Genomic DNA, 27,300 nt, shown 5'->3' with positions numbered 1-27,300 from the left:
TCATCGCACTTTTCCTTTACCACTACCAGTATGTAAACTCTACTTACCCTGTACACACTGTGCCACATAAGAACCAATTATCACCTAAAAGCATTCTAGCAAGAAGCTTGGTCTAAATTTAACACCTTTCCACTTCATGTTATCTAATTTACTCTGGACAAACTCCATGAGCATATGACAGTCTGAACGAGTCCTCCACAGGCTGTGCCAACTTGAAGCTATTGCATTCCATATGGAAAGATATTTCTGATTTATACTTTTTACCCCTCATTTAATACCTTATCTCTGTATGGGAACTCTTCTCAGAACAGACCTTTGTGTGCTTTAAGACTGAGCATCTTCAAGCCAACCTAAGGAGAATAATTAATGCTCATGGTTTAAATAAAAGAAATTTTAAAGAAAAATCCACAAAGAATACCATTCTCCCCAAATTTAACTGTAGATCAGGAACTACCAAAACCTGGAAATACTCTGGATGTGTGATATGCAGTGTATCTCTAAAGTGTGGAAGTACGACTAAATGAAAATAAATTATTAATTAATATTTATCTACGCTTACTGAGGACTTGTTCATCATCTGTACCTTCTTGCAGTTACTTTATACGTTCATGTAAGTGCACACAGGCAGAAAAACCTCTGGGAATATGAAGGTCACTTTTTAACAGTGCAGAATGCAATGGAAGAATACACAACATAGATTCTTAGCTTAATAGATACTATTTGTTTGGTGTATTTGCTGTTCCCCTTTTGGTATTTTACCTCCTCTAAAATAAATGAAGCTTGTAAAAGACCTTGTGAGATTTACTTCTTTCCAAGGAAGAAACTTCTAGATAACAATGGCATTCAAAACAGTATTTTAAAGCAGCTGAATTAGATAAAAAGAGATAAAGCTATGCTATTCCTTCAGTATCTTTTTAAAACTGTCAAATACTTAAAAAAAAATAGCTGCTAACCATACTGAACAGTTTGAAATATAAATTAAATTCATCAGCCTGTGAAAGTCTGAGCCTTAATACAGGGCAAGATGCTCTTTAATGTATTTAAAAGTTCACATTGCTCATAAAAGTTACTTCTTCCTCATTTAGGCAGGAAAATGAATGGAGTCCTCTTCTCCAGGTGACTTTGCCTCTTTGACCTGCCATGGCCCAGTGCTCACTTTATCTGGTGATTCATTTTCAATAACTCCAACAGTATTTGTTCTGACATTTTAATTAAAATACGACCACTACCTCATCCTGATGATAAAAAGGCCTATGTGTCAGTGAAAACTAGCTTTTCAGTGCCTCAGTGCACCTGAGGACCCCTATGATCAGAGTTTCCACAGAAGAATTTCAGTCAGGTTCTAAACAATATATCATTTCAAAACGGGATCACTTTAAACATTAAGATTAATGCTAACCCCCCTCAAATGATTAGAAGACACTAACTGCAAGCTAATCTTCTCTTCACCAGTTGAGTCTTTGAAACATATGGCACTGTCTTGAAAATTTAAGATGCATGTTAAATATTAAAAGTTAGAAATTAGTGGCCTTTAAATTAACAAATAACAGTATGAAAAATGTTTGCAGCTCTCCAATCTAACAAAGATTTCTATTTACACACCCCAATTGTATTCTACATATTTGTTTTGTAAAGGCTCTTGTACTACAAACCTAGTAAAAAATTTACATTTTTGGGACATTAAAATAATTACCTTTCCTGTATGCAAAAAAAGAAACAAAATAATATTATTTAATACTTTACTTCCTATTAAAAGCACTTTGTTGTCCAACAAAAAGATATTTGCTTTTTTCATTAAAATTTAGAGATAAAAAAAAAGCAAAAATGGAAAAGAACACAAAAAACCAAACTTGTAAAAAGCTGAACTCAACCCTTCATGAAACACTGTTCTTGGTTACAGAGCCCTAAAAGGAAAAGGTAAGACTGACCACATAAAAGATGGCTTTTTTTTTTTTTTCAACAGAAGAAAACTCTACCAGAATTCATGTTATGATTCATTCATGAAGCATAACAGCAAATATTATAAGCAAATCAATTATAAATATTTTAAAATACATCCACATCTTACTAACTTGTGTATATACAAAAGTAAACACTTCCACTGCCAGCTAAGGATTGTGTTCTCATAGCGCTATGATTTACTGTATTTAAGTATGAGCACACTGAATTTTAAAAATGCTTTGGCAAGGTTAGAACACAGCAACATCTTCTATGTGCACTCTACCTATTCAATGAGTGCCAACCAAAAATAGGATTAAATTCACAATCTCAGGATTAAATTTCAAAGATTTCTGTGGAACTAGTTTAAAGTATCTCAGGGACAATTTCTTTCTAGGCAACAACTGCTTTGTCAACAGCTACTTTCCTTTGGGACTGAAATTGTCCATCTCAAGTCCAAAGTTCATGAAAGTAGCTGGCAAAGTTTCCTTGAATTTAGGGCCAAATAGCTCATTACTGGAAATTACTGGAAATCTATGTTCCAAATAACATTGCAGTGTGTAACTACTTCAAGCTTCCACTGCTTATAGCAGAATCCAGAGAATTTCAACTAAAACCAGCAAACAAGAAAGCACTTGAAGACAACAAAAGGATGAACAACAGTGTTAAAATAATGGAAGGTAAAAGAAAATAAAGCAGCTGTAGCACTGAGCACATCTGGCAGCTGGAGGAGAAAAGCAGACCACTGACTCTCGGGGTTTTGAGATCCTTTGTCAAGGATACTCAAGTGATGGCAATTTACACTGGATAGTGTAAAAAAATCCAGATTCACAAATACTTCATTTCACTACTGCACCTTTGAAAGACATGCTGAGGAGTAAATATGTTTCCATGAAACAGAAAGTGTGAAAAATTTAAACGGTCCTAGACATGGTCCTTGTATACTGAAGTTAAACCACAGCTGAAGAAGACTTGGAAAATTAGATAATGAAATAAAAAATTCCCTTACATCTGTCTAATCAATCTCACTCTCAAAATAGATTCCTTTACTTTGAAACACTGATGTCTAAATAGCAGCTCACCATATGCTGGCTCTGATGACAGGTTCAGATGTTCAGTAACAGATACTTTATTTACAAAAGTAAATTATATTTTTGCAAAATAATGTCTTAATACTTCATTTATTTATTTTTACCTTTTTCTGTATTTAGATTGAATAACTTCTGTACAACAGGCTCTAAATCTTCCCTAGCAGTCTTAGTTGATGGGCAGGTTAAATGGACTAAATCTGTTAAAAGAGAACACAAACTAATTACAGACATCAATACACAGATATATAATTTACCATTTTTAAAAGGCACAGCAGTACACATGAGAAACAAATCACAGAGTACAGCAAACTCAATATTGGAAAAAAATAACATGAAGATATTTTGGACCACACAAAAACATTTGGGGAACTGTATAATTCATCAAAACTCACCTTACAGCACGGGCAAATAAATGTAACTAAATCCAGTTCTGTATTTGTGAAAATTCACAATTTTTCTTGAATAATGCAGATTTGATATTTAGATTTCTTGATCATGTACTTGTTTTAATGAAAATAAAGTTGCTAAACAGATTCCTTAGGGAACATACTATTCCTTTATTTGTTCTGTTCTGCAAACTAGTGAAGTTGCTGATTCCTTAGAAAAGATAATCACTTGATGCAGCTCTTGACCTCTTTTCTGTTCCACTGGCCTCTATTCAGATAAGGAGCCAGCTGCTCTGCTGCTGTATCCCACCTGATTTCACATCCATTCATTCTGATCTTTAAAGCTTTTTATAAAACCACCTTAACAGACTCATTTGTTACTGAACTGTTATCTGGAAACTTACTAGCAGGGAAGTATCTGTCAGAGAATCACAAAGTTGTTCAACATATTATTGCATAAAGTTTAAACAAATTCATTTTTTTTCTTCATTACCGTACATTTCTGATCAATTTAATAGCAAGGTATAACTATGGTGTTATTTTAAATCCACATGACATTTTTCTCTTCACTCTGAAGTCTGGCTGTATTTGTATCATTATTTACAAGTACATCATACATATCTTGAATGATTTCCTGGAGTTATGCCACAAAAAGTCTCTCACTGACTCCAGGAGGACCAGAAATTAAATCCTTCATGCTCCTCCTCCTTCAGATTGCAAGCACAGAGATTATATTCAAATATATATTTTTTTTCACTTAACCAAACCCAAACTTTCTAAAGGAATATGTACTTAGAAAAGTAAATGAAAACAGCTGGTGATAATGAAAGTCTCCCTGTAACCTTAAACTAAACGTTTACAACCCCAAACATAATATAATCTATCCTTTCCTCAAAAAAAACCCAAACAAAACAAAAACTCAAACACAGCTATAAATCACTAAAGTTCACATCATTTACTTTCTATAAAGTCTTCTATATTATCTTTAAGGTTATGGCTATGAGTCACAGTCATCAGTATATATTTTGATTATGTTTGATTTACTCAGGTATAACTGCATTAGTTACAGTGGTTGCCAACATTTGTCTTGAAGTAATTCTTCTAGCAAGAAGAACGATGAGTTCAGTTCATGATTTCATCATTACAGTCTCAATTTTTAGGGCAAGTGAAGGAGTTTGGTTCCACTCAACTGGCAATACAGATTATGTGCCTGTCATTTATTCAGTGTGATCAAAGAGTAGATGTATTTGTATACTTACCCTAAATAATTGTTTGAAGGAGAAATCAGTCAGGTTAAAATCCATTTACAGATAATGATGTAAGAGTTGAGAAAAAAATTATGAAATATGTCCCTTAACTAGAGCTCAGCTCTATCTAAAATACAACTATATTATTTCAACACATGAAGACAAATTCCATTAAGGAATGTAGTACCTTCCCTTTGGAAACTAAAAGAACTTATGGAGAAAATTTAATAACAGAAACCTGGATTTTTCAGCACCACAGAAATTCTCATGAAACTAGTAATTGATATCAGGACTTAAATATCAGTCCTTCTTTAGAATCACAGAATTATTTAGGTTGGAAAAGACTTTTAAGATCATTGAGTCCAACCGCAAATCTAACACTGCCAAGTTGACCAGCTCTATCTATTTTGTGAACCCGCTATATATATTTCACTTCCTGCTATACATATTTTGTGAACCCTTAAATAAAGTAAACCAGCTATTTAAAGGATAAATATTAACAATATACTTCATACCACTAAGTTCTTAATTACAGATTTATCTTTTTTTTCAAATTCTTATGTAGGTAGGAAATAGAACTTTGAATGACTGAATCATTTAGTTCACTCTTCTTTCATATGCAAAGAACTGAGTTCAAGCCTAGCTAACACTAAAAACAAGCGGTTATTATTACAGCTACTTATTTATGAAGTACTTCAGGTACTTCAATTTAATAGTGCAGCTAAGGTAGCTCATTTTCAAAAAACCAAACTAATGACAAACTACCAGTAAGATTCACGTGCATTACAGTATTTTCTTAACCTAATGCAGGAAAAATTCATTGTTGTGTAAGTGAAAAAAGTCTATTAATTGTTAATTCTTTAGAAGAAAAAAGCAGAAACTACAGCAGAAACAAGAACATTTGCTTCAATGCATTCTGCTAGAAATAATACTGAAATATACCTGACGCTTGTACTGAGAACCTATCCTTATGAAAACAAAAATCTGTAGCGTTTTTTATGAGGCCACAGGATCCTATGGCATAAAGATTCTCGTAAATTCTAACAGTAGTCTGAAAGGAAAAAAAAGGTAAAAATACATGTATCTATGTTAACTAAGATCCCAAATTTTTGCTTACAGGTTTTTTCAGAAGTGACTTGAGAAAATGCTGTACAGCAAACAGAATATTGTCCCACTACTACTAGCACTACAACTATCAAGCTTCTTAACCACACAAGTTTTAAAAGGAACACTGGATGTTTGATCCATTTGGAAATAAAGAACCACATATTTTATTACTGTGAAAATCACAATAGGATTCTAAATCAGTAATTATCACATGTAAATTTAAAAAAAAATCGAATGCAACAAGACTCTTGTAGTATAATTCCTAAGCCATATGAAACAGCACACAACTGCGAAAAAATTAAGACAAAGGACTATTTCTCTCATCTGCTGACCACAGTAACCCAGCATGCATGGTTTTCTCAGGTAATAGCCTGGTCATTGTGTGGCAGAGGAATGATACGCACATATTTAAAACTTTGTTTTGTTTGTCAAAGGGAAAAATAGAATTAGGATAACGTATGCCCTGTACTTACAGGTGTCCTTCATGCATGTCATGGTAGAGGAACACAACTCAATGACGCAAACTGCTGGCTTCCCCCGATCCACTGGAGGCACTGTCAAAATGGAAACCTATCAAGCAGAAAGAACAACTTCTGTTAAAAGCAGAGTAACACAGAGGATGAGGCAACGGACACAGTTCTGAGTAAAGGTGAAAAACAACTGCAGTTTATACAATTTTGTTTTCTGGTTTATTAGTAACAATTTGTGCAATCAATTCTGCAAAATTTCAGCATTCAAAAATTCCTAACACAGTCAGCAAGGCCTACTTTGTAGGAATGTTTGCAGCAGCAGCACAGAAGGAAAATCTTCTATCACAATCCTTTCCAAAAGGAAGACAGTTTAGAAACTCTGTTGGCAAGAGACCGCAAAATAATTTTTGAACCCTGCACAGAGCACTGTCAGGTGAGAATGACTGGAGTACTTTTACGCAGGAAATGCATAAGAAACACTTAACACAGATTACTGTGGAAATTAATGTCTGCGAACACTGACAAAGCAGAAACATTTAAAGAAGGTTCTAAAAGTACACAATAAGAATTTCAAAAAAGTAAAAGTATATGTTAAAAAAAAAGGAACTTCAAACAAAGTTTAGACAAGATAAATAACAGTTCACAGAATACTAAGGGTAACAGTTTATGAAAAACCAAGCAAAATGATCTACCTTCAAGACAGTAGCTTACAAACTCTGTTAATTAATATAGTGCCAACCAAAGAGGGAAATCCAAGTCATCGAACTAAAATAAAATAAAATTCCTAATAGTTTTATAAAGACTAATGAATTAAACAATTATCAGTAGAGAAAGCTGACTAAAAAGCTGGATTCAAGCAGAAACAAAAGCATGAATTAATTCCTACCAACAACTAAATACTAATACATACAATTCATAAAGAGATTAAGTGATACAAAATTGATATATACCTGCTGCTCTGAATCTGTGTTTAGTACAGACTGATCTGTAATGAGCACTGCTCTGGAGATCTGCCTACAATTTAAAAACAAAACAAAACAATTATGGCATTTCACAAAACCATAAGAAAACAGCAATTTGGATTCCAAGTTTTGGCAATACCAATCTAAACATACTACTGTGGGAAGGCTATTTAAACATGCAATCTTCATTAATATGGTTGTTAGTGGGATATTTTGCTTGTTGCTGAAGTAGGACCATGTCCGGAACATTAAGTAGCCTTTTCAGTCACCAAAACAGATGATGAATACATGAGGCAGTGCCATTATATAAAACAGCTTGAATATCCTTCTGACTTTTTAAAAAATACTTTGGTTATTTCATCAAGATTACTAGCAGCACGCTACAGGACTTTTTATGTTCCAAACAGCACAGAACCCTTTGGATTAAGGGGAAATACATCAGAGTGGAGTTCATGAATTGAAGTTTCTAACCCTCCATTGCCTATGATTATTTCTGCACTGCACCTACTACTACAGTTCTGTTAATATCTCATCTGCAATATTTTGAAGACAAAGGCAGTATATGTCCAATGCTTCTGGCAAGAATAACAGAAAAGACAATAACTTTAATATTTTTCTAAACCTGAACAAATTTAGAGTGAGGACAGCAACAGGTACGCCCACCTTCCACTGGCTTTTTTATAAGGAAAAGGGGAATATAATTTACAGGAGAATTTAAGAAAACCTAAACAAAGAAAGTATGCAGAATGCCCCGAAGTATACAGAAGAAGAGAAAAACTATGCACAGAACTAAGCTGTACTGCAAAGATAAAGCAGGAGATAATGACTTCCTAAGTGTAACTTGTAGAGTATTTTATACATCATTATTTAAAGAAACTTACTATGCTTACTGTTTTACTACATACCTGTAACACACGTTTGTGCATACACTCTCTGATAGGTAACTATCTTCCACAATGAAATAGTTAGCACTTATTCTTTGTCCAAAATGATCCACAATAGCTTTGCACCTATTAAAAAAATTAAAAAAGAAAAATCAAACCAAAAAAAGAAATTTAGGCACAAGGTAACAAAAGCACACTTTAGTTTTCAAAATTGAGTTATACATCTTCTGCATCTTTCAAATAAGTTAGCTACACATTTATTTAACATATGAACCCCTACACCAACTCAACTGAAATTTATATTTTCCTCAAACTCAGACATTGGAAACATTTTTGGAAGCCCCTACAGGTTTAAAGAGCACCTATCTTAATGAATGCTTTCCTTGTCTAAAGTGCAAGCAAAATACGTGCACTACAATTTCTTTCTTTGTTTCCATATCCTAAGAAGTTTTAAGGCTTAACACTGATTTCTACAAGATTTTAAGGTTTTCTACAACATCAGAACATGTACTGAATAAATAAATAAATAAAGCAAATTAGACTTACTTAACTTCTACTTGGTGTATAAAAGTTATTATATTTTTTAGTAATTAAATACTTCTGAATCAGTATCTCAATGTTTCAGTCAATATAATGTAGAGGATGCAAACCAATAGATTCTCTCATACACCTTTACACACACAGACACGGACACAGCAAAGAAACAAAAGGACACCAAGACAGAGATCTCTTGCAGATTTAAATGTGTTTTATCACAGCACAACATTATTCCTGTATCAGGAAATATCTGACACGCAAGTTACGCCTTATGAATAAACAGCATTTCTGTAACAAGTTATTCATTAGCTTCTGTGATCAAAATGCTCTATAAAACTAGAGAAGCTCAGGGCCAAACTTCAGCAAGTAACAGCAATCCGCCACCCCTAGCTTTAGCAAAGCAATTGCTTCTGTAGTCTGAAATGAGAATTTAAAAAGGGTGCACACAACGCTTATTTATAACTGCAGGAGGTTAATGGCAACGAAGCACATTTTGATAACATTAACTTCTAGTGCTGATTTCGTGGGAATCTGGATACTACATATATACCTGTACTCACATTCAACAGGTAACTTGAGAACAATAATGAAAAGTCCACCACAACAAGCACTGTTTAAATTAAACATGGAGTATCCTTCATCTAGTTTCAATCGCGTTCTATTCAACATGTGTTTCACTTGCAACTTTAAGAAGTTTTTTCTTCATGTTCACCTGATTTCATTCTCGAGCGCTCATTTGAATACAGCCAATAAACAAGGAAGTGGAGCTGCTACAGTTCATTTCTAATTATAACCTTTCTTATTGTTTATGAAACAATTTCCCCTGCCACCCCCCTAAACATTATCGAAGGGGGAAAGGTTGATTAAATGTCATGTAGCATCACTCAAAGCCAGCAAAAGCAACCACACACTTTTTATTTTTCTGCTAAGTGTTGCTTCCTCTCCTTTGTTCAGGAACAGCTATCAGGTCAGACGTTTGATAAGATTTTAAACAGAAAACGAGATAGCGCTTTTAATTTCATTCTCCACTTTACTTCAAAGGATGATGCTGAGAAAATTTCTTTCAAGTACTGCTTCCAAATATGGAAAACACTTGTGCACTGACATTATCAGGTCTCTGTCATCTGATATGTGTTGGGACAATGAATCATACAGAACCCTCCATTGACCTTCTTTCAATGTGTCTAGATAAAAGGATGAAAATTAGAATCCATCTCCTTGCGGTGCCACGAGTTATAAATGTACTTTATAGGGCTCATTATCCAAACTAATGGACTAAGGGCGACATCCTTGAAATGGACTTAGCAGCACTGACAAAGCCACTATGCAATATTTCAAGAAAGATATGTAAATTACTAGGTGTTTGCTATATCTTTTTATTACAGATGTATAAATTTCTATTTATCACATCTTTTCCATTTTAAAGACAGAATTAGGTAATTGGAAACATATGCCAAGTGTGAGCAACGTAAAATGCCTACCATTATTATTAATGCAATCTATGTTATTTAAAATACTTTAAATTTTATCACACGTACCCAAAAAGTGACTTCCAATAAACATGGAGGAAATAAACAACAAAAAGGAAAATAATTATGACACATACATTCAATGTGCTTTTTCCTCAACGTAAGGAATGATGCGTTTTTTATTTTCTAACAGAGCGTCAGAGTTCTACCAAGAATGCAGGATGCTCTGCAGATGCGTTGAAACAGCGGACCTAATCTGGTGCAGTGTGTAAAAAGATTAAAATTGTCAAGTGGATTAGCAAAACTTTGAAATAAGTACGTCTAAAAGTTTCTATACTTTCACAGTCTTCCCTGAATCTTATTTTCATAAACTATAAAAAGGGCTACAGTAACATGATAAAAATAATTGGATAGTTGAGGATTAAATCTACCGTTCTCTGTATATATATTTATGGCTGCTAAAAAAGGAAAAAGCAGTTCAACTGGATATTGAATGGGTTCTTATTTCTCTTGTGCTGGAGAGAATGTTAGCCATGTCTAGAATGGAGTTGGAATAAAGTCTGGCAGTGCTTAGGGACTTAAAATTAAACTCTAAACTATCAACAAAATGTTTGAGAAGAAAATCAAGGCTGCAGCTAGAAGTGCCATTTTTTCTTACATGTACTAAACCAAGAATATTTAAAACAGTGAAAAAATATCTGCACTGAGATCTTGATGAAATCTGGAAGCCTATGGAAGATGCTTAGAATACTGCACAGTTTGACTGAACTCCTACTGGTGTGAGTTTAACCTATTTGTTACCAAGATAAGCGGCCTCTGAAACCACAGACAGCTGTAGTGACAACGAGATATGAATTTGTCTCTTACCAATTACTATTAATGGCCTGTTGACTCAGAAGCTCAGTAACTCATAAATACCCTCATTAACAATTTGATAGCTGATTTTTATTAGGCAAAACACTGAAGCCCAAAGTAAAGAGGAAGGGAGGGAATACACAGTAACAAAAGAGATAATACGAAGAAAGAAAATTAAAGGAAAGGAAAGGAAATAGTGATGATCTTAGCAACAAACTGGACAGTTTACTAAGTAATACTCTAAGGAAAAGACTTAGCAAGTAAAAGTGGTATTGCATTCAGGTAAGAGAAAAGAAAACAAAGAGAAAATAATATAATTGAATTAAAACTTATACCTATACCAGCTTTTTGAGTGATGTTTTTGCTATAGTGAAGAGGATGCTTGAGACTTTTTTTTTTTAAAAAAAAAAAAAAAAGAATGTTACATGATCCTTCTTTCCTTGCTGAAAAAACCTAGGCTTGTTATTTTCATCATCTCAAAGAAGTTTGACAGTTCCCTTCTCTTCTACGCATACTTTTTTGGTTCACTTTTCTTTTGATTATTTTGGTTCACTTTTTGCTACTCAGTAAAACACCTGATTTGAAACTATGGGAGACCTACAAAGAGATAACAGAAACAGGCAGGCGGCTCCAAGGAAAGGCAGGAGACTGCACTTGGGAAGCTGGACGTGTTGTGCTTCTTCATAGTCAGCATCAGATAACGGCAGTATTAAAAGACCAATGTTTTTAGAATATTGAAAGTCTGGTAAAATCTTTTTTAAATATTTCAGTAATTCTGCACCTCAAAAATCCATCTGTCAGTTCTAAGTGAAAATGGCATAAACGAACCACTGTAACAGCCTGATAGCCGAAAGACGACACTATCTGCAACTCTGAGAAACTTAGGACATCCAAAACATAAAAGCAGGTTAAAGGAAAAACAACACTCCACCTTTTTAGAATACATATAACAAGAACCCACAGATTGCAAAGGGCTTCAGAATATACAAAAGAAGCTGGAAAGTGGGGCAACCAGCACCACTGACCAGTTAAGATCTCCATGGAGCGGTGTTTGGAAGTTGCTAACAACTAAGAGTTTTGTCCCTTGGAAAGAGCAAGTTAACTCTTTAAACATTATTGAAAAATGAAGCTCCCTATAGAAAAGTTCAAATATTACTGTTAAAAAAAAACTACAGAGGAAAGGGACAATTTCATTTGCATACCAATCATGCACTTATGACAAGAAGACACACAATGAAATACTATCGGATTTGCATCTCAAAGTCTAAAACTATGCAATGAACTTCAGAACCTTAAGGAACTGCCAGAAAAAGAAAATCTGACATTTATAGAATTTCAGGAAAAACAGACGCTACTTGACCACGTCATGACAAATCCAGCTACAAGTACCACGCTCAGAGAATCAAGCGTGCAGCATAACTGGAAAGTAAACACATTATACTGATCATTTAACTATTGATTTTCCTAATAAAATGTTACTCCTTATTTTCTAGCTTAATTCCAAATTTTTCTACATAACATTTTGAACTTTTCCATTACAGAAACTAAGCTGAAAATGGACTCTTACGAGAACCGAAGTCTGCAGTTAGACTAATAACTGACGGAATCTATGTAACAGAAACCGTGACATTTATAGAGGTGTGAAAAATGCCCACTGTGGAAAAAACTACGAGTTGATATTTCTTAGCTCAACTTTAAACCTGCCTACAGGCCTGATATTGTTGTAAAAGAATTTATTCTAGGATAAGAGGGCAGCATAGTTTATGACAACAATCTACCTAAAAACTCATTAAAGTCTTTTCTCTTGGAGTGACATGCATTATCAGCAAAGATTAATCTGATGAGTCTTTAGGTGAGCTCCATTTTTAAAAATGCAATAACAGAGGGCTTTGTTGTCATCTGATGAAAATCAATTAGAGTAGGTAAGGCCACAAGGAAAACTAACATCACTCATCACCAGCCCCCCGGCAGCTGAAATGATTTGTCTTCCAAGCTTGGGTGATCAGGAGCTGTAGTAATATCACAGGGAAATTAATTTAGTTTCTATATTCTAGACCCACTTTCCTTGTTCTGGAGGACCTATACACAAATTACTTTTAATCAAGGTTGATGTGTTATTAATACCAAGGAGGATCTTTGAAGAATCTTTTTTTTTTTTTAAGGACTTAGACATTTTTCATCTGTATTTTGTACACAAACAGGAGGTTACTTATATTACCCTTACCGTCCAGAGTCTTTGTCCACTACAAGGCACTGCACAGAATGGCGAAGACAATAGATACCACCAAACACAGCACACATCCTAGAAAGATATTAGGAAAAAATAAAGGTTACTCCTGTTATGCCTAATTGTAATCAATATGAACGCATGTTGTAAGCAAGGCAAAGTACTTTGCACGCTGTAGTACATTTTTAATGACATCTTAATCTCTGAATCAGACAATCAAAACCAATTAAAATAAAGCATGCTATATAGTTTTTGTAAAGGATATGTTGTTAACTCTTTTTTTTGTATTAGCATTTATCTTAGTCCTCTAAATTGTTACATTAGCTTGAGCACTCATTCTCTATTATCATCTGCAGTCATTCAGGATAGAAAAGCGCCTAATTACTGAAGATGCATAGAGTATCTGCTGATATTCTAACCACATCACATTGCACACGGTGCAGAATAAAAATGTAAGAACACACGATAACCATACCAACCTCCTACTGGAAATCTAACTGGGAGTCGGAAGTTATTTCCCTACTCTTACAAAATGGACCGTGGGAACTTCACCGACTACAAGCAGCTCAAATTTTGAGGGCACTGAAAAGCGCCCCAACAGAATGAAGACTTCTTACAATCTGAGAATAACCTCTTACAAACAGCGAATCCTCCAGGTTCTGCCTATGTTATGATATAGCCGCTCAGGATACTCTGTGCAGGGATTGATGACAGAAAAATTTCTAAATTAAGAAAGGAACCAGCTACACAGGTCAGTTTTTCAAAAGCTAAAGTATACTAAGCTATTTAGCAGTCTTCCACTTACAAACAAAGCCAAATACCTAAACCAAAATTACGCTACCCAAGCACTAAGCCAATATGGCAACTCATCTGTTTTTAAACTCTAAGGAGGCTCAGATTTTAAAGAAACTAGATTATCAAAGTTCAATATGAGAGACTCCATGTGAAGACAGCCCACTGCAAAATTTAATCACTAGCCAGGCTCTTTGATCACCCCCTTGAATATATCCCTGACTGAAACTCTTCACCAGATGGATCTGTCCTATGCCCCAACTCTGAAAGTGCTCTCCTGTAAAGCTGCACAGTAAAAGTTCAGCTGGTCTGCTGATAAACATGATCCCAGGTTATTCCCTGCATCTTAACTTCCTAATTCTGAAAAAAAAAAAAAAAAAAAGCCAGGTTTAATCTGTGGGGATTACTTTTATATTGATCTGATGCAATGTAAGTTAAATTCATTAACAAAAAATGGAAGTTTAGTTTCTGCAACTGATGCTTAAATTTTTTACTGGACCCACACTAATACTGAAATTACTGAGATATCACCAATTCTAGCTCCTGAAAGATTTTAATGTAAGCCAACATTCTTCAAAATGCTTTCAAGTATAAATAATGTTCTTTTTGTATTTAAAAAAACCTCTTTAAACTTCCTGTGAGATCACTATAATGCAGAGAAATTAATGATCTTACAGAAAAAGGATATACATTAAAGATTATCAAGAACAAATATTAATGATGAACTAAGAAATAAGATAAAATTCAGTCTTTTTTTTTTGTCTACAATACATTATTTCAGGGGCATTCTTTTTAGAAGAAGAATACAAAATACAGAGGATTAAGTTCTCTAGAACTTGTTGTGACAAAAGCTAACTCAGTAAGGACATTTTAAAAAAATCTTTGTCAAATGATGTTAAAAAAGAAATAACCTTTCTCTTTAAAATTTCCAGTCAGCATGGAAACTACTTAGTGGAAAAAGGCGAAGAAAAAAGATGGGTGAGATGTGTCTGATCCCTTACAATACAGTTCCAGGTTTGGACTGTTTGCAATGTCTGATCTATCTTAGGAATCTTTATTGTATTTTATTTATTTACTTATTTAAGAATCTCCAGTGGTCCACTCGGATCAAACAGCTATCACTGACCTCTTCTCATGTATGCTGAAGAGAAAGAATGAACAAGTCATCTGCATATTGACAAAACCGGCACATCCTTCTCTCAGAGAGAACCACTCTGTCAGAGACAACTGCCAAATGCTATCAAACGAAATCTGACAATTCTTCCTTTGCCCTACGACTGAAATACACCTGCATTCTTCTTGTGATCCCTATTATTCAAATGTAAATAGCCTCTTACGACTAAATCATAGAACAGTCTGCAGCACATTCAATACGGTGACACACTGTTCCATTTCACCACACCAGAGAAGGGAACTGAGTTTTCTCAGTTCCTGTTATTCTTTGGTGTTCAGCTCACAGATGGAAAGGCGTAAAAATTAGAAATTACACCTGCCATTTCATTAACACAGTCTCCCTAGGTATTGTGTTTAAAATAAGAATGTGTAATTCTATTTATCTTTTGGTATAGTCTACAGTGTAATTTAACAGATCAGCATGACTACGTTTCTAACACTCACGCAGCATTAGCTAGACATCGGACTAGCCAGAGCAAACAATCAATACGAGAAAGGCAGAACACTTTGGGGGAACACAGCTCTCCCAGATTTCTGGGATGACAGCACGATTTTCCTGGCTTACTAACAGTTCTTTGGTGGTTTTTTTTTTTTGTTGTTTTTTTTTTTTTTGGTAAGTTAAAGAACTTTAGATATCTGTTCATAGATGATTAACTTGAGAAGAAAACTTTCATTCTGCAAATCTGGCTTCCTAAAACAGAATCCACATTGGCATTCAAAAGTGATACTCTATAGTTCAGAGGCAGTCACTATCGCAATACCTTTCAAACTGCATGAATGACTGCAGCACAGCAAACGGCTGAAGCGTGTTTCCAACTCACATCTCTCCTGAGTTGTACTGCAAAAGGTATCAGCCCAAGGAAGTGTCAGCAATACCACTTACTACAGCCGGATCAGAAGATGCAGTTCCCTGGAAACACCTCTTCTACCCATGCAAAAGCATCGAGAATATAAACCATACTGCATCCCAACCCTGCTTGTCTGGAGATTGTTGAAGATGACACAAAGGTTAAACATCCACTGAAGAAATATTACAGAGCCTTGAGCTACGGGCTTATTATCTCTAATGCTGCAATCAATGGCTTCTTGCCTGACAAAGCATGTATTAGCCTCTTCCAAAACAACTCAGATGAATTTATTTCATATGTTGTATAAAAGAATAGCACTATTAACCTAACTAGAACTCAGATTCCTTTGTTAAAAACTATAAATCATCATTTTTCCTTTGACTTCAACTACAGTCAACAGCTTTTTGATAGATGCGCTTTATTTTTCCAGTGTGCTTTGAAAGAACTTTGCTGCTTGGCTGCGCAAAAATGCGAACTACTTATTTCAAGAGTAGCCTGCTATCCAGCGGAGGAGGGCATGACCTGTTTTCACAGCAGGCCAGCGGAAAACTTCTCTTTTTAAAGGAAAATGGAAAGGAGTTTTGATTGTGTTGTGTTAAACAATTACAAAGAGCCAAAATGCCTATTAAAACAACCTAGCATGAAAAATGACATTATTAAGAAGAACTTGCCAAAATTATTTAAATATAGAAATTGAAATATTAAACTAAATGGCATCCCAATAATTTATGACAAAGTAAAAACATTGTGCTAACATTACTTTCATACAATAGGCTATTCAAGATGATTTGACTGTACTTCAAGTACAAGGCAACTCTTTGATACCATTAACCCTAAATGACAGACATTTAAACTGATATTACTCTAATTAACTGGCGACTGCCTACACCAATAATTCAAGTTTTGCTGAAAGATAGCAACAATACTGTACTCAACTTCAACTTTGCCCTGGTGACATCAAATCATATTACAGCTAAATTAACAGTTGTGAAAATTCTTGGCCCAGTAGCTCTCCATCATACACAGCCTTTAAATGTCATTTCAGTTCCCATCAAGGCAGGAATCAGCAGTTTTAATTTTTAATACAGCTGTGAAACAATAGGACATATTAAAAGCCAAATTTTTGACAGCATGTTCACGATGATTTATGAGTTTGTATATAATTTGATTATTCTATTAATTTTACTGATTACTGATTCAGCTAATACAGTGAAGGTCACTTACAAAATAAATCTTCATTACATTTCACAGAAAGTAACTGCCTCCAACTAGTTGTTTTCTTTAATTAAACACTAATATAACAGGAAAGAAAATCGGCTTCAGGGTTGCCGCATCTATTGCTAGAAGAGGAGTTTACAGCTTTGATGTAATGCTTTCTGATATTAACTGAAGAAAAATAGAATGTCTCTCCATTTGACATCTTTATTTTCAACACAGAGATACCATAAAGACCCTTAAATTACAGACTTACCCTTAGTTCATTCTGAAACTACACAAAAGAATTGGAAAACCATATCGCACAGTTTCACACCAAAAAAGTAATCTTTATTTCTAGCATATAGTTTGTCTTCTACTTTCTAAAATGCATAGAGAGATTAATTTAAAAATGAAATGTTTTTCTCCCCAACCATACAGTCCTCTTTAGCAAAAACTCTTTGCGTCCCTCCTTAAAGATGAATATTGCATGCACAGCACAGCAAACTTTGGAGAACGATCAAAGAAAAACATGCCAAGTACTGAATTAATGAATTGTCCTCTTTCAATTTATTTTTACACAGAGAGCAAGCTGTGATCTGGTTCTTGTGTTAAAATCTGTGGTTCCTGAAAGACCCCTAGAACTTCAGCATTTCCTACAACATTGTTGTATGTTCTGAAACATTAAAAAGGAGAATACAGACAAATCAGTTAATATCACCAACAGAGTTCCCATAAAGAAGTCCAATCGCCGTACACAGACCTGCAATTGCAAGAGCGCGTACAACCCATCCAACTGCAGTTTCTCATAGGCTTTTACTGTTGGTTAATAAGAAAAAAAGATGCTAACTTCATGAGAGGTACAGAGGGATGAGACACCCTTAAGAACAATCCTCTGTACAATAGGAAATAAAAGAACCATAAACCTTGATGAATAGATTACTCCATGGCAACAGGTGTCTTGATCAAATAAAATCAAAGAAATAAGTAAGTGAGCATCCATCAGGCAACATATTCAACTATTTAACTAGCAATTGTACTACAAGTTATGGCTAAAGTATTGAGGACATTGTAAGAAATGACTACACAGCAGGGGGAAAAAAAAAGTTCAGTGGTTTCTATACTACTGTGACGGTAGTTCACTACAACTGCACTCTGAAGACCAATCTCTGCGCAAGGTAGAAGTATGAGACCTGTCTGGCTCTAAGTTTTATCAGCCTTGTAAGAGAAAAAGGTGTTCCTCACATAAGGTCCTTCAGCTGCAATTACGCAATAGTTCTGCCCTCAAAGAGGAGCTTAGGAGATGAGGACCGTAGTGCAGACACACAAAACTGAGTAACTGTAGAAATCAGTCACTAAGCATTAGCTCATCTGTATGACCCGTTTATGTGCGCTCTGCCTCCAGAAAACACAAAAACTGAAGTTATCTTAACTCTCAATGAAATTCAAGGACTATTTTACCTATTCAGTGATGTTTTGGAAGCTACCTTTCTCTGTCTTCTAGTTTAATGAAAAAGGACTCCGCTAAACTACATTTGCATTACATCCAGATTTGCTCCAACAACAAACATTCACATCATTTCCACAGATTTTCTGATAATGCTGCAACATATTCGTACGTCCGAGTCCTAAATCTCAGGACGAAAATATAAGTCAGAATCTGCACATCCCCAGAGAAGCAGAGAGTAATTTACTTGTTTGCAGATAATACCAAATAAAGTATTAGATATATTTCCTTCATGCTATTATAATTGTCTTCAATTATGAAGTGAATAATTACTGAAATAGTCTCATTATAGCACTTGTATTTCATGCTTTTAAGTTCAAATATGTTTGTAAAATGACGCAAGAATGATCAAGAACAAAAGTAGTGCAAAGTAAGTTATTTTCAGCTTTTTAAATTATGGAATGTTACATTTATTTTTCCTACAGCACAGAGTAATCCTGATAATATAATTTCTTGACTGAAAACTCTTCCATGCTTAGTTAGGGATCTGAAATCTATGTACTTTGTCAACATTCATATGATTCAGAGCATCCCACGTGATATATTCTAATGGCTGAAGGCCTTCACGAGGTATAAACTTCTGAAGAATACTGTATTTCAAGTCAGTGAAATAATAAGGAGCAGAAAAGCTCGCAGATTTGTAAATAACTTTTTTAAACAAAGATCAGACCAAACATCTACTGGAAAGAAAGAGAAAATCTAAGATGGGAAGGTATTTTCGAAGGTTCTTACACTTAGAACGCATTTCAGGACAAAGGTTATTTCCAAATTAAAAGTCTTTTCCTGTCAAATTCTGAGAAATAATGTGGGCAACGACACAAAAGCATTCCATAGCTTTATTAACGACAATGCTCACTGATCTGTGAATAACCTGAAAAAAAATGAAGATTATTGAGTTACTTTACCAATCTATCCATCCATCACTGGTGAACAGGTCTCAGAATGATGGATTATCTCACTTCCCCGATGTTTATCCCAAGAAAGAGTTTCTCCTTAGACGGAAAAAACAAACAACTGATTCTAAAAACAATCATGCTAACTATGCTTGCCCATTTTGCATTCATCTGCCAACAAAGTGAAGAGAAATATATCGAATTTGTCTTCAAAAGCCAAACTAATCAGAAGTTAGTATTTCACTGAAATGCAAGTGAAAACAAACAAGAAGAAAGCAGCATCGCAGCTACTCTGACTGCTCAGTATTTTAGTAAAAACCAAGTAATACTGACAAGTTGTCAGTAATTGCAAAATACATTTTTAAGTCGAAAGAAATGGAATAATCTTAAGTGGTAAGAGATATATAAATATGAAAATTAAGTATTTTTAAATGTAGGATTGAACTCATTATCTCAGATAAAGCCTATGTTTTTAAAATCACCTATGATTCTTTCACATTTGCACAGAATAGCACATATGCTAAGACTCAAATCTGTCATATCTGATTGTCACAAGGAATTAACATCATTTGAACTCCTCATTAATAGGCCAAATCATACAATTAACACACAAAAGTTAAGCATATTGCTTACATGTAGAAACATAATACTCATTTATAGATTCAAATGAAAAAGATGTTACACTAAATTTTTAATACATCAATTCTAAGTGCTCATTACAGTCAGGTTTCCTGAAGTCTTTATTTCAGAACACTAAAACCTTCCTAGAGACTGTAACAGGGACATATTTGGGAACATTAAACTACCTGAGACTACCTCAGAAGCATTAACATTTGTAGCAGACAATAGCTCAAATGTAAGGGCAAAAACTGGTTATTCATTTTTGAAATAGATAAAAGAACCTTCCAAATCAATCACACAGTCCATTATATCTCAGCCTGGACTCTTAATCTTCTTGTAAATATAAGGACTGAAAGAGATAAACCATCTGTTCTGGTTTTGTTTAGTGAGGGGGGGCCTAAGGTGGTAGCTTCTGTAGGAAACTGCTAGAAGTCGCTCCCCTTTGTTCAGTGGACTCGGCCGGGCCTAGGGCGGATCCGCTGCTGGCCAAGGCCGAGCCAGTTGGTAGCAGAATGTCCCGTGATAACGCCTCTGCGATAACGTATTTAAGTAGGGGAAAACAGGAAAGAAAAAAGGAGGAGATGTGAAGCAGCTGAGCGGGGGCAGAGAGGGGGAGGCGCGAGCCTCATGGGCCTTGCAGGCCTCACCCTCTGGCCTCCCGCCGGGCAGCCGACTGGGCCCAACTCGGTCCAGCCTGGCTGCAAGAAGTGGAGAGGAGATGAGAAGTGAATAAGATGTAAAAAGGATCCTGAGAGGCATCTGCCAGCCTGTTGTGAGGAACGGCTGCAGACGCCAAGGTCAGTTCAGAAGGAGGGGGAGGAGTAACACGGCTCCTGGCCAAGATTCCTCTGCAACTCGTGGTGACGACCATGGTGGAGCAGGTTGTCCCCCTGCAGCCCATGGAGGCCCACGGAGGGGCAGAGATCCACCTGCAGCCCGTGGAGGACCCCACGCCAGGGCAGGTGGAGGCCTGAAGGAGGCTGTGGCCCGTGGAGGGCCCGCTGGGACAGCTGTTCTAGAGGGACTGCACCCCGTGGAAGAGATGACCCACGCCGGAGCAGTTTCACGAGGGACTGTGGCCCGTGGGAGGGACCCCACGCTGGAGCAGAGGAGGAATGCGAGGAGTTCTTCCCCTGATGATGACACAGCGGCGTAAAACAATGCGTGATGAACTGACCGTGACCCCCATTCCCTTTCCCCCCCCCGTGCCGCTCGGGAGGGGAAGGTAGTAGAGATAATGTTAAGCCCGGGAAGAGGGAGGGGTGGGGGGAGGTTATCTTGTTCCCTGTCTCATTCTCCTGCTAGTTTTAGAAATAAATGAATGTTTTTCCCCAAGTCGAGTCTGTTTTGCCCGTAACGGTAACTTTAAGAATTTTTCCCCATCCTTATCTGAAACCTCGAGCTGTTTTTCTTATATCATCTCCTCCTATTCTCTCGGAGCGTGGGGGGAAGCGAGAGACAGACTGCGTAGTCTGGTCCCGATTGGGGCTGAGCTACGACACCATCTTAATCAGATCTTTCCTCCATCATAAAATTACTACTGGCACAGACATAAACATGACTAATCTCAGCTAGAATCTGTAACAACTACTAAAAAGAGGTTACATTGCCCACCAAATATATACACAATGGAAAAGTTCAAAGCCTGTTTACAGGAAATGCAAGTAATTGCCTGAGTACCCATTAAAGTCAGTGAATCACTACGGCAAAGCAACTGAAGACATTCTACCACCTCGGCACCTGTTACCACGACCACATCTATAAATTCTTGGATGATTCTTAACAAAGAGAAAAAACCAGACATGACGCATCACCCCTCAGAACCTTTACGAGACGACAGTCTCCAATTCCCTCTAAAACTTCAAATGGGAAAACACTGCGCCAATACTTCTCAAAAAGTCTTGTTTCCACTCGCATGTTCCTATTTGCATGGGTCCCAAAGAAAGAATCTGAAACCAAACTGAAGAGAATCTGTGCAGAGTCTCCCCCAAATTCAGCGTGCTCACAAAGCAAGCACTGAGAAAAATCGCAGAAGTGAGGCCACAGCCTACAACTGACTTCTCATCTGTCAGTCATGGAACAACACTGGTCATGGGTGAAGAGAATCACAACTGAAAGCTTCTAGAAAGACTTCCTCTCAAAGGAAAACTGAAAATCAGATGGGTATTTCACTGAGGGGAACTGTAAAAGTGAACTATATGAAACAATATTTGTAAAATAGCAATTCCAAATACTCCTCCAAACCACAGAAAACTCAGAAAGTTGGTTGTTTTTTTTTTCTCTTTATGAACTGGAAGGCAAGAAAGGAGATTGAACTTAAAAAAAGAGGACTTTTGTACAGCATGCAAAAACTGTAAGAAAAAACTTCTCATTATGACTTGTCTCGTCCTTAGCTTAAATTACATCTGGTAGTTCATAAGGGAGTTAATGTCCTCATATATGATAACTATCTCAGATTTTTAAGTCAAATGTACTTTTTCTCCCAGTTACAAAGGAAAATTCGGAAGCCGACAATTTTAACATTAACCTCCTACATTAGAAACTTATTTGGGGTATTTCCTCATGTTTTCTAAAAAAAAAAAAAAAAAACAAAAAACCACCAACCCATCAAAATCACATTAAATATTCTAAATATCATATCATTGAGACTTTATAGTTTACAATGATAGTGAATTATAAGGTTGTTTTTAATGACATTTTTTTCAAGAAGATGAAAGCTGTATTACAGATTTGCAAGAAACACATGAACAGCAAACTGCCAAACACACATTGATTTCCATAGCTGCCTTAGATATTGAAGTTTTGGCATCTTATGTTTACCTCATCACATGTAAAGGCTTGCTTAATACTACTAAGTTAGAAAGGAAGAGACATAACAATTTCACGTCTAGAAGTTTGAACCCAAGGAAGCTGTTATACGGGCCAGGAGAAGTTTTGCTGCTTGTCAGCTCAGAACAGCACAAGGCTTCCAATGACCTTCCTTGTACCACGAATCCAATTTATGAAGACAGAAATCTCACATCTGTACCTTGACATATTGGGAGGTACATTACAGTGATATAAAAGTTTAATTTTCTCTCCTAAACCATACCTGTTTAAACCAATAAAGAACTAACACCGCTTTTACTCACTCAAGTGTCGTCAGTAGTTATAAAACGTTGTACTGTTTATGCAGAATTCATTTAGAATGCAAGGATGTGACTTACAAATGTCTTTGACTCATTCACATAAATATGCATGCATGCCATTTATAACAGTAGCCTTGATGAGAACACACAGTGTAACTGGCTGCAAGCAACGCTTAAGAGGTTTACATTAAAACAGAATATGGAACGGTGGTTAGAAATCACAGAATAGGTGACACCTCACTCTGATAACCTGGTGATAAAAACTGTAGGGTATGATGTATAGGTTGCGGCGTTCCCACTTTACTATACAGTCTGAACGGTATTCTTTGGATGCTGCTCAGTTTTAGCAAAACATAATACCGCCAAGGCAGCCCACATATAAAAATCGCAATTAATCTCAAGAAAATTTGTGATTGCCTCCTAAATTGTTTACTTAAAAACAAAGACATTCAGGCTTTATTTTGTGTTAGAATGTTTGCGATACAAAGCTTTTAAAAGTCTAATTACTTCTTGGTTTGACAGAGTAATTTGCTTCAACTGTTAAAATACTTGCAATTTAGCAAAAAAAATCCTAAAATGCAGCAATCAATGAACATAAATAGAAAGTTCAGGTCTCCTGAAGAATTCCTGTGATAAGGGAATGATTTTCTGATAATATTTGTAAGACTTCCAGACACCACTATTGCTAATTCTTGAAATATATTGCTATTACAGATCAGAAAGCTGCATGTGCTGGCTATTAAACAAAACAAAGCCAAAGGGTTTTCACGAATGCAAGAAAAATTATACTGAGAAGCATCTACAGTGGAAAAAATGTAACTAAACCTCTCATTTCAATTTTAATTATTAAAATAACTCCCCCCCCAAGTATTTGAAGCCAAAGAAGGTTTCACTGCAAAACCTGTGCTACTATAATGGCTCTGACAATATTTTACTTATTAATCTATTGGTCACATACAGATATCTAGTCCCACATGAAGTCCTAAAAAAGACAGAAAGACATCCATAAAATCTATGAACACAAGTTCTACCACGTGACTGTCCAGAGTACTTAGCTAAAAATAATTTCTGTTCACAAACTGTCTGTCCAAGCACCTAATTGCATAAGTCCACATTTAAAAAAAATCATAAAATCATACAATAGTTGAGTCGGAAGGGACCGTTAAAGGCCACCCAGTCCAACCCCCCTACAAGGAGCAGGACACCTCCAACCAGATCAGGTTGCTCAGAGCCCCGTCCAACCTGGCCTTGAATGTTTCCAGGGATGGGGCATCCACCGCCTCTCTGGGCAACCTGGGCCAGTGTTCCACCACCCTCATTGTAAATTATTTTTTCCTTACATCCAGTCTAAATCTACCTTCCTCTGTTTTTTAAAACCGTTACCCCTTATCCCATCACAACAGGCCCTGCTGAAGAGTTTCTCCCCATCTTTCTTATCACCCCCTTTAGGTACTGGAAGGCTACTGTAAGGTCTCCCTGGAGCCTCCTCTTCTCCAGACTCAGCAACCCCAACTCTCTGAGCCCATCCTCAGAGGAGAGGTGCTCCAGCCCTCTGATCATCTTTGTGGCCTCCTCTGGACCCTCTCCAACAGGTCCATGTCCTTCTGACATTGGGGGCTCCAGAGCTGGAGGCAGTACTGCAGGTGGGCTCTCATGAGAGTGGAGTAGAGGGGAACAATCACCTCCCTTGACCTGCTGGCCACTCTGCTTTTGATGCAGTCTGGGATGCGGTTGGCTTTCTGGGCTGCAAGCACACATTGCTGGTTTGCGTTGAGCTTCTCACCCACCAGTACCCCGAAGTCCTCCTCAGGGCTGCTCTTGATCCGTTCTCTGCCCAGCTTGTATTTGTGCTTGGGATTGCCCCGACCCATGTGCAGGACCCTGCACTTGGCCCTGCTGAACTTCATGAGGTTTGCATAATCTCCATACAAATATCATTTAAAGTACAGATGAAAGGCTATTGACAAAGGAGGAAGCTACCAAGTAACATCTCTATTCAGTGTTGTACAGAACAATGTCTAATTGTCCAATCAACTACTGGAAACATTAGGTAACTACGTAGATACATTGTATAGGACAATTCCACACGGCCCTCATTAGTTGGTAAGGCCAAATAAGACCTTCCACATACGGCCAGCAGCTGGTGCCACCCAACTACTCTATAGATACCTTCCATGAAGTATGACAATTGCATCCATCCTATATACTGCCAAGCAGGCTCAAACTGCTAATGCCATTCTCCTAGCAGCAATTTAAGTACTGTTGTAGAGAAGAAAAACAGAATCTATCATACAGAAAAGACAGGAAGATCATGTTCAATAGCATGCTGTAAATCAGAATTTCTTAACAGTAGCACACATGGAAAAAGCAGAACCTGTCCACCAACAAAGAACAAAGCAGGTAAGACTTTGCACTAATATTTATATGAATGAATCACAAATACACCACTCAGACAACAAAACAGCCTCACCATGCAATACAGCTTTTTTAAAATAGAGCTAATGTTTACTTTGGGCCTACTGGTTACTACACTAGAACATCACACAGAGCAGATGGAAAGACTGCTTGCCAGCAAAAGAAAAGATTTTTAAAAACCCTCAGCCTTTTAAAAGCCAGTTCAACTGTTGGAAACAACTGAAAATTAAAACCACCCACCCTCTGCACACATATTCTTGACGGTCCCCAAAAGCACCCATCAACAACTCCTCTGCTAGAACTATGATCCCTAGCACACCTCAGGAGGCACGGTAAAGACTACATTATCATCGCTCACACTTCAAGTAAAGGGGCTGAAGGGGATGTTGCTTTATCCTGGAATCAATAGGCTTTTTTTCTTTTAATTACTTTCTAGGACTCAAGTAGTGGAGAACATACGTTGCTGTTTAAGATCTTAGAAGGTAAAACTGCAGTCTCTATATGGCTCAGTGTAACAGGGCTTCACGATCTCTTCTGCTGTTCAAGTCATAGGTGGAAGCTTGTGGTCTATACAGATCTACAAAATGACGCCAAGAGATTAAGGATGTGATTTCACATCAGTTGCCTTGTTTGTGTAAGTCTGACGTAACATAGGTGAAAGAATTAAATAACTTAAAAAAATTAATAATAAACTGGACACGTGGCACCATTTTGCTTCTTTCATAAAAATTCAGTTCATTATTAAATATCTGTCCATGAATGGTAGATGTACTCTCAGGATTAATTAGTAACACAAATTGAAAACATGTATTTTCTTGTAACTTCAGGAAGATTAAACCACAGATTTTCTCAACTTAGCAAAAGGCACAGTCATTCTTTTGGACAGACATCACTTCAAGACTCCTCTGTCAGTTTTAAAAAGGGATAGCTACATACGAGGTAAATCATCTCTTTCTCATTTCCCAGTACTTGTTACCACAGGCAGACACCACAACAGCCAGATACTACAAGTTTCATTTGTAATACAATGAAAAGTGTTTCAAAGTATTAGAGTAGCATAATTTCCAAGTTTTCTTTTTCTTTTTTTTCTGAGGGGAGGTAATTTCATAGCCAAAGAAAACGTAAAGCAAATAAAACCAATATGAAATTGTAACAGGACGATTCCTGTTGAATATCTATTAGCATTAGGTTACAAAGGATTTCCTGTTTTGGAGACAGGTATGAGAAAAGTGCAACTTACCTGCAGAAGCACTGTGGAATCTCTCCTTGACCATACAGAGGAAACAAAAAAGGTGTATTGCCATAGCGGCCAAGGCACTGAAGAAATTTTTTTGTTGCCTGAAGACCTTCAACAGTGCTGCAATCAGTCTCTGAAACCATTGCAATCGAGTGAAGAATGAAGTGCTGCAAGCTGGGTGTTAACTTCTGTGTTCTTAAGAACTGAGCAAATGTATTGTTCTCATATTCTGGGGAAAAAGTAAATTTAGGTAAAGGGTACAGTATAACACTTTGATTTTGTCATACACTTCAACTTAAACTTGTACTTTTGTATCTAA

At 36.4% G+C, this 27,300-nt stretch overlaps 1 protein-coding gene across 2 annotated transcripts in view; it reads right to left on the bottom strand.

Moving 5' to 3' along the window:
- CHM (CHM Rab escort protein) overlaps positions 1–27,300 on the bottom strand; it is a 67,243-nt gene that overhangs the window by 7,727 nt on the left and 32,216 nt on the right. For both annotated transcript variants that reach the window (XM_086756498.1, XM_086756500.1), the window contains exons 8-13: positions 26,985–27,210; positions 13,171–13,248; positions 8,107–8,211; positions 7,190–7,253; positions 6,243–6,339; positions 3,134–3,226 (exon numbers count right to left, since the gene is read on the bottom strand). In XM_086756498.1, coding sequence (XP_086612624.1) covers positions 3,134–3,226; positions 6,243–6,339; positions 7,190–7,253; positions 8,107–8,211; positions 13,171–13,248; positions 26,985–27,210 — 663 coding nt within the window. The remainder of the gene's footprint in view (positions 1–3,133; positions 3,227–6,242; positions 6,340–7,189; positions 7,254–8,106; positions 8,212–13,170; positions 13,249–26,984; positions 27,211–27,300) is intronic.

The sequence above is a fragment of the Chlamydotis macqueenii genome, chromosome 11 (assembly GCF_036417535.1).
Source record: "Chlamydotis macqueenii isolate bChlMac1 chromosome 11, bChlMac1.mat, whole genome shotgun sequence".
NCBI classification, from domain to species: domain Eukaryota; kingdom Metazoa; phylum Chordata; class Aves; order Otidiformes; family Otididae; genus Chlamydotis; species Chlamydotis macqueenii.
The sequence above is the reverse complement of the archived record's forward strand: the minus strand, read 5'-3'. Positions and strand labels throughout refer to the sequence as shown.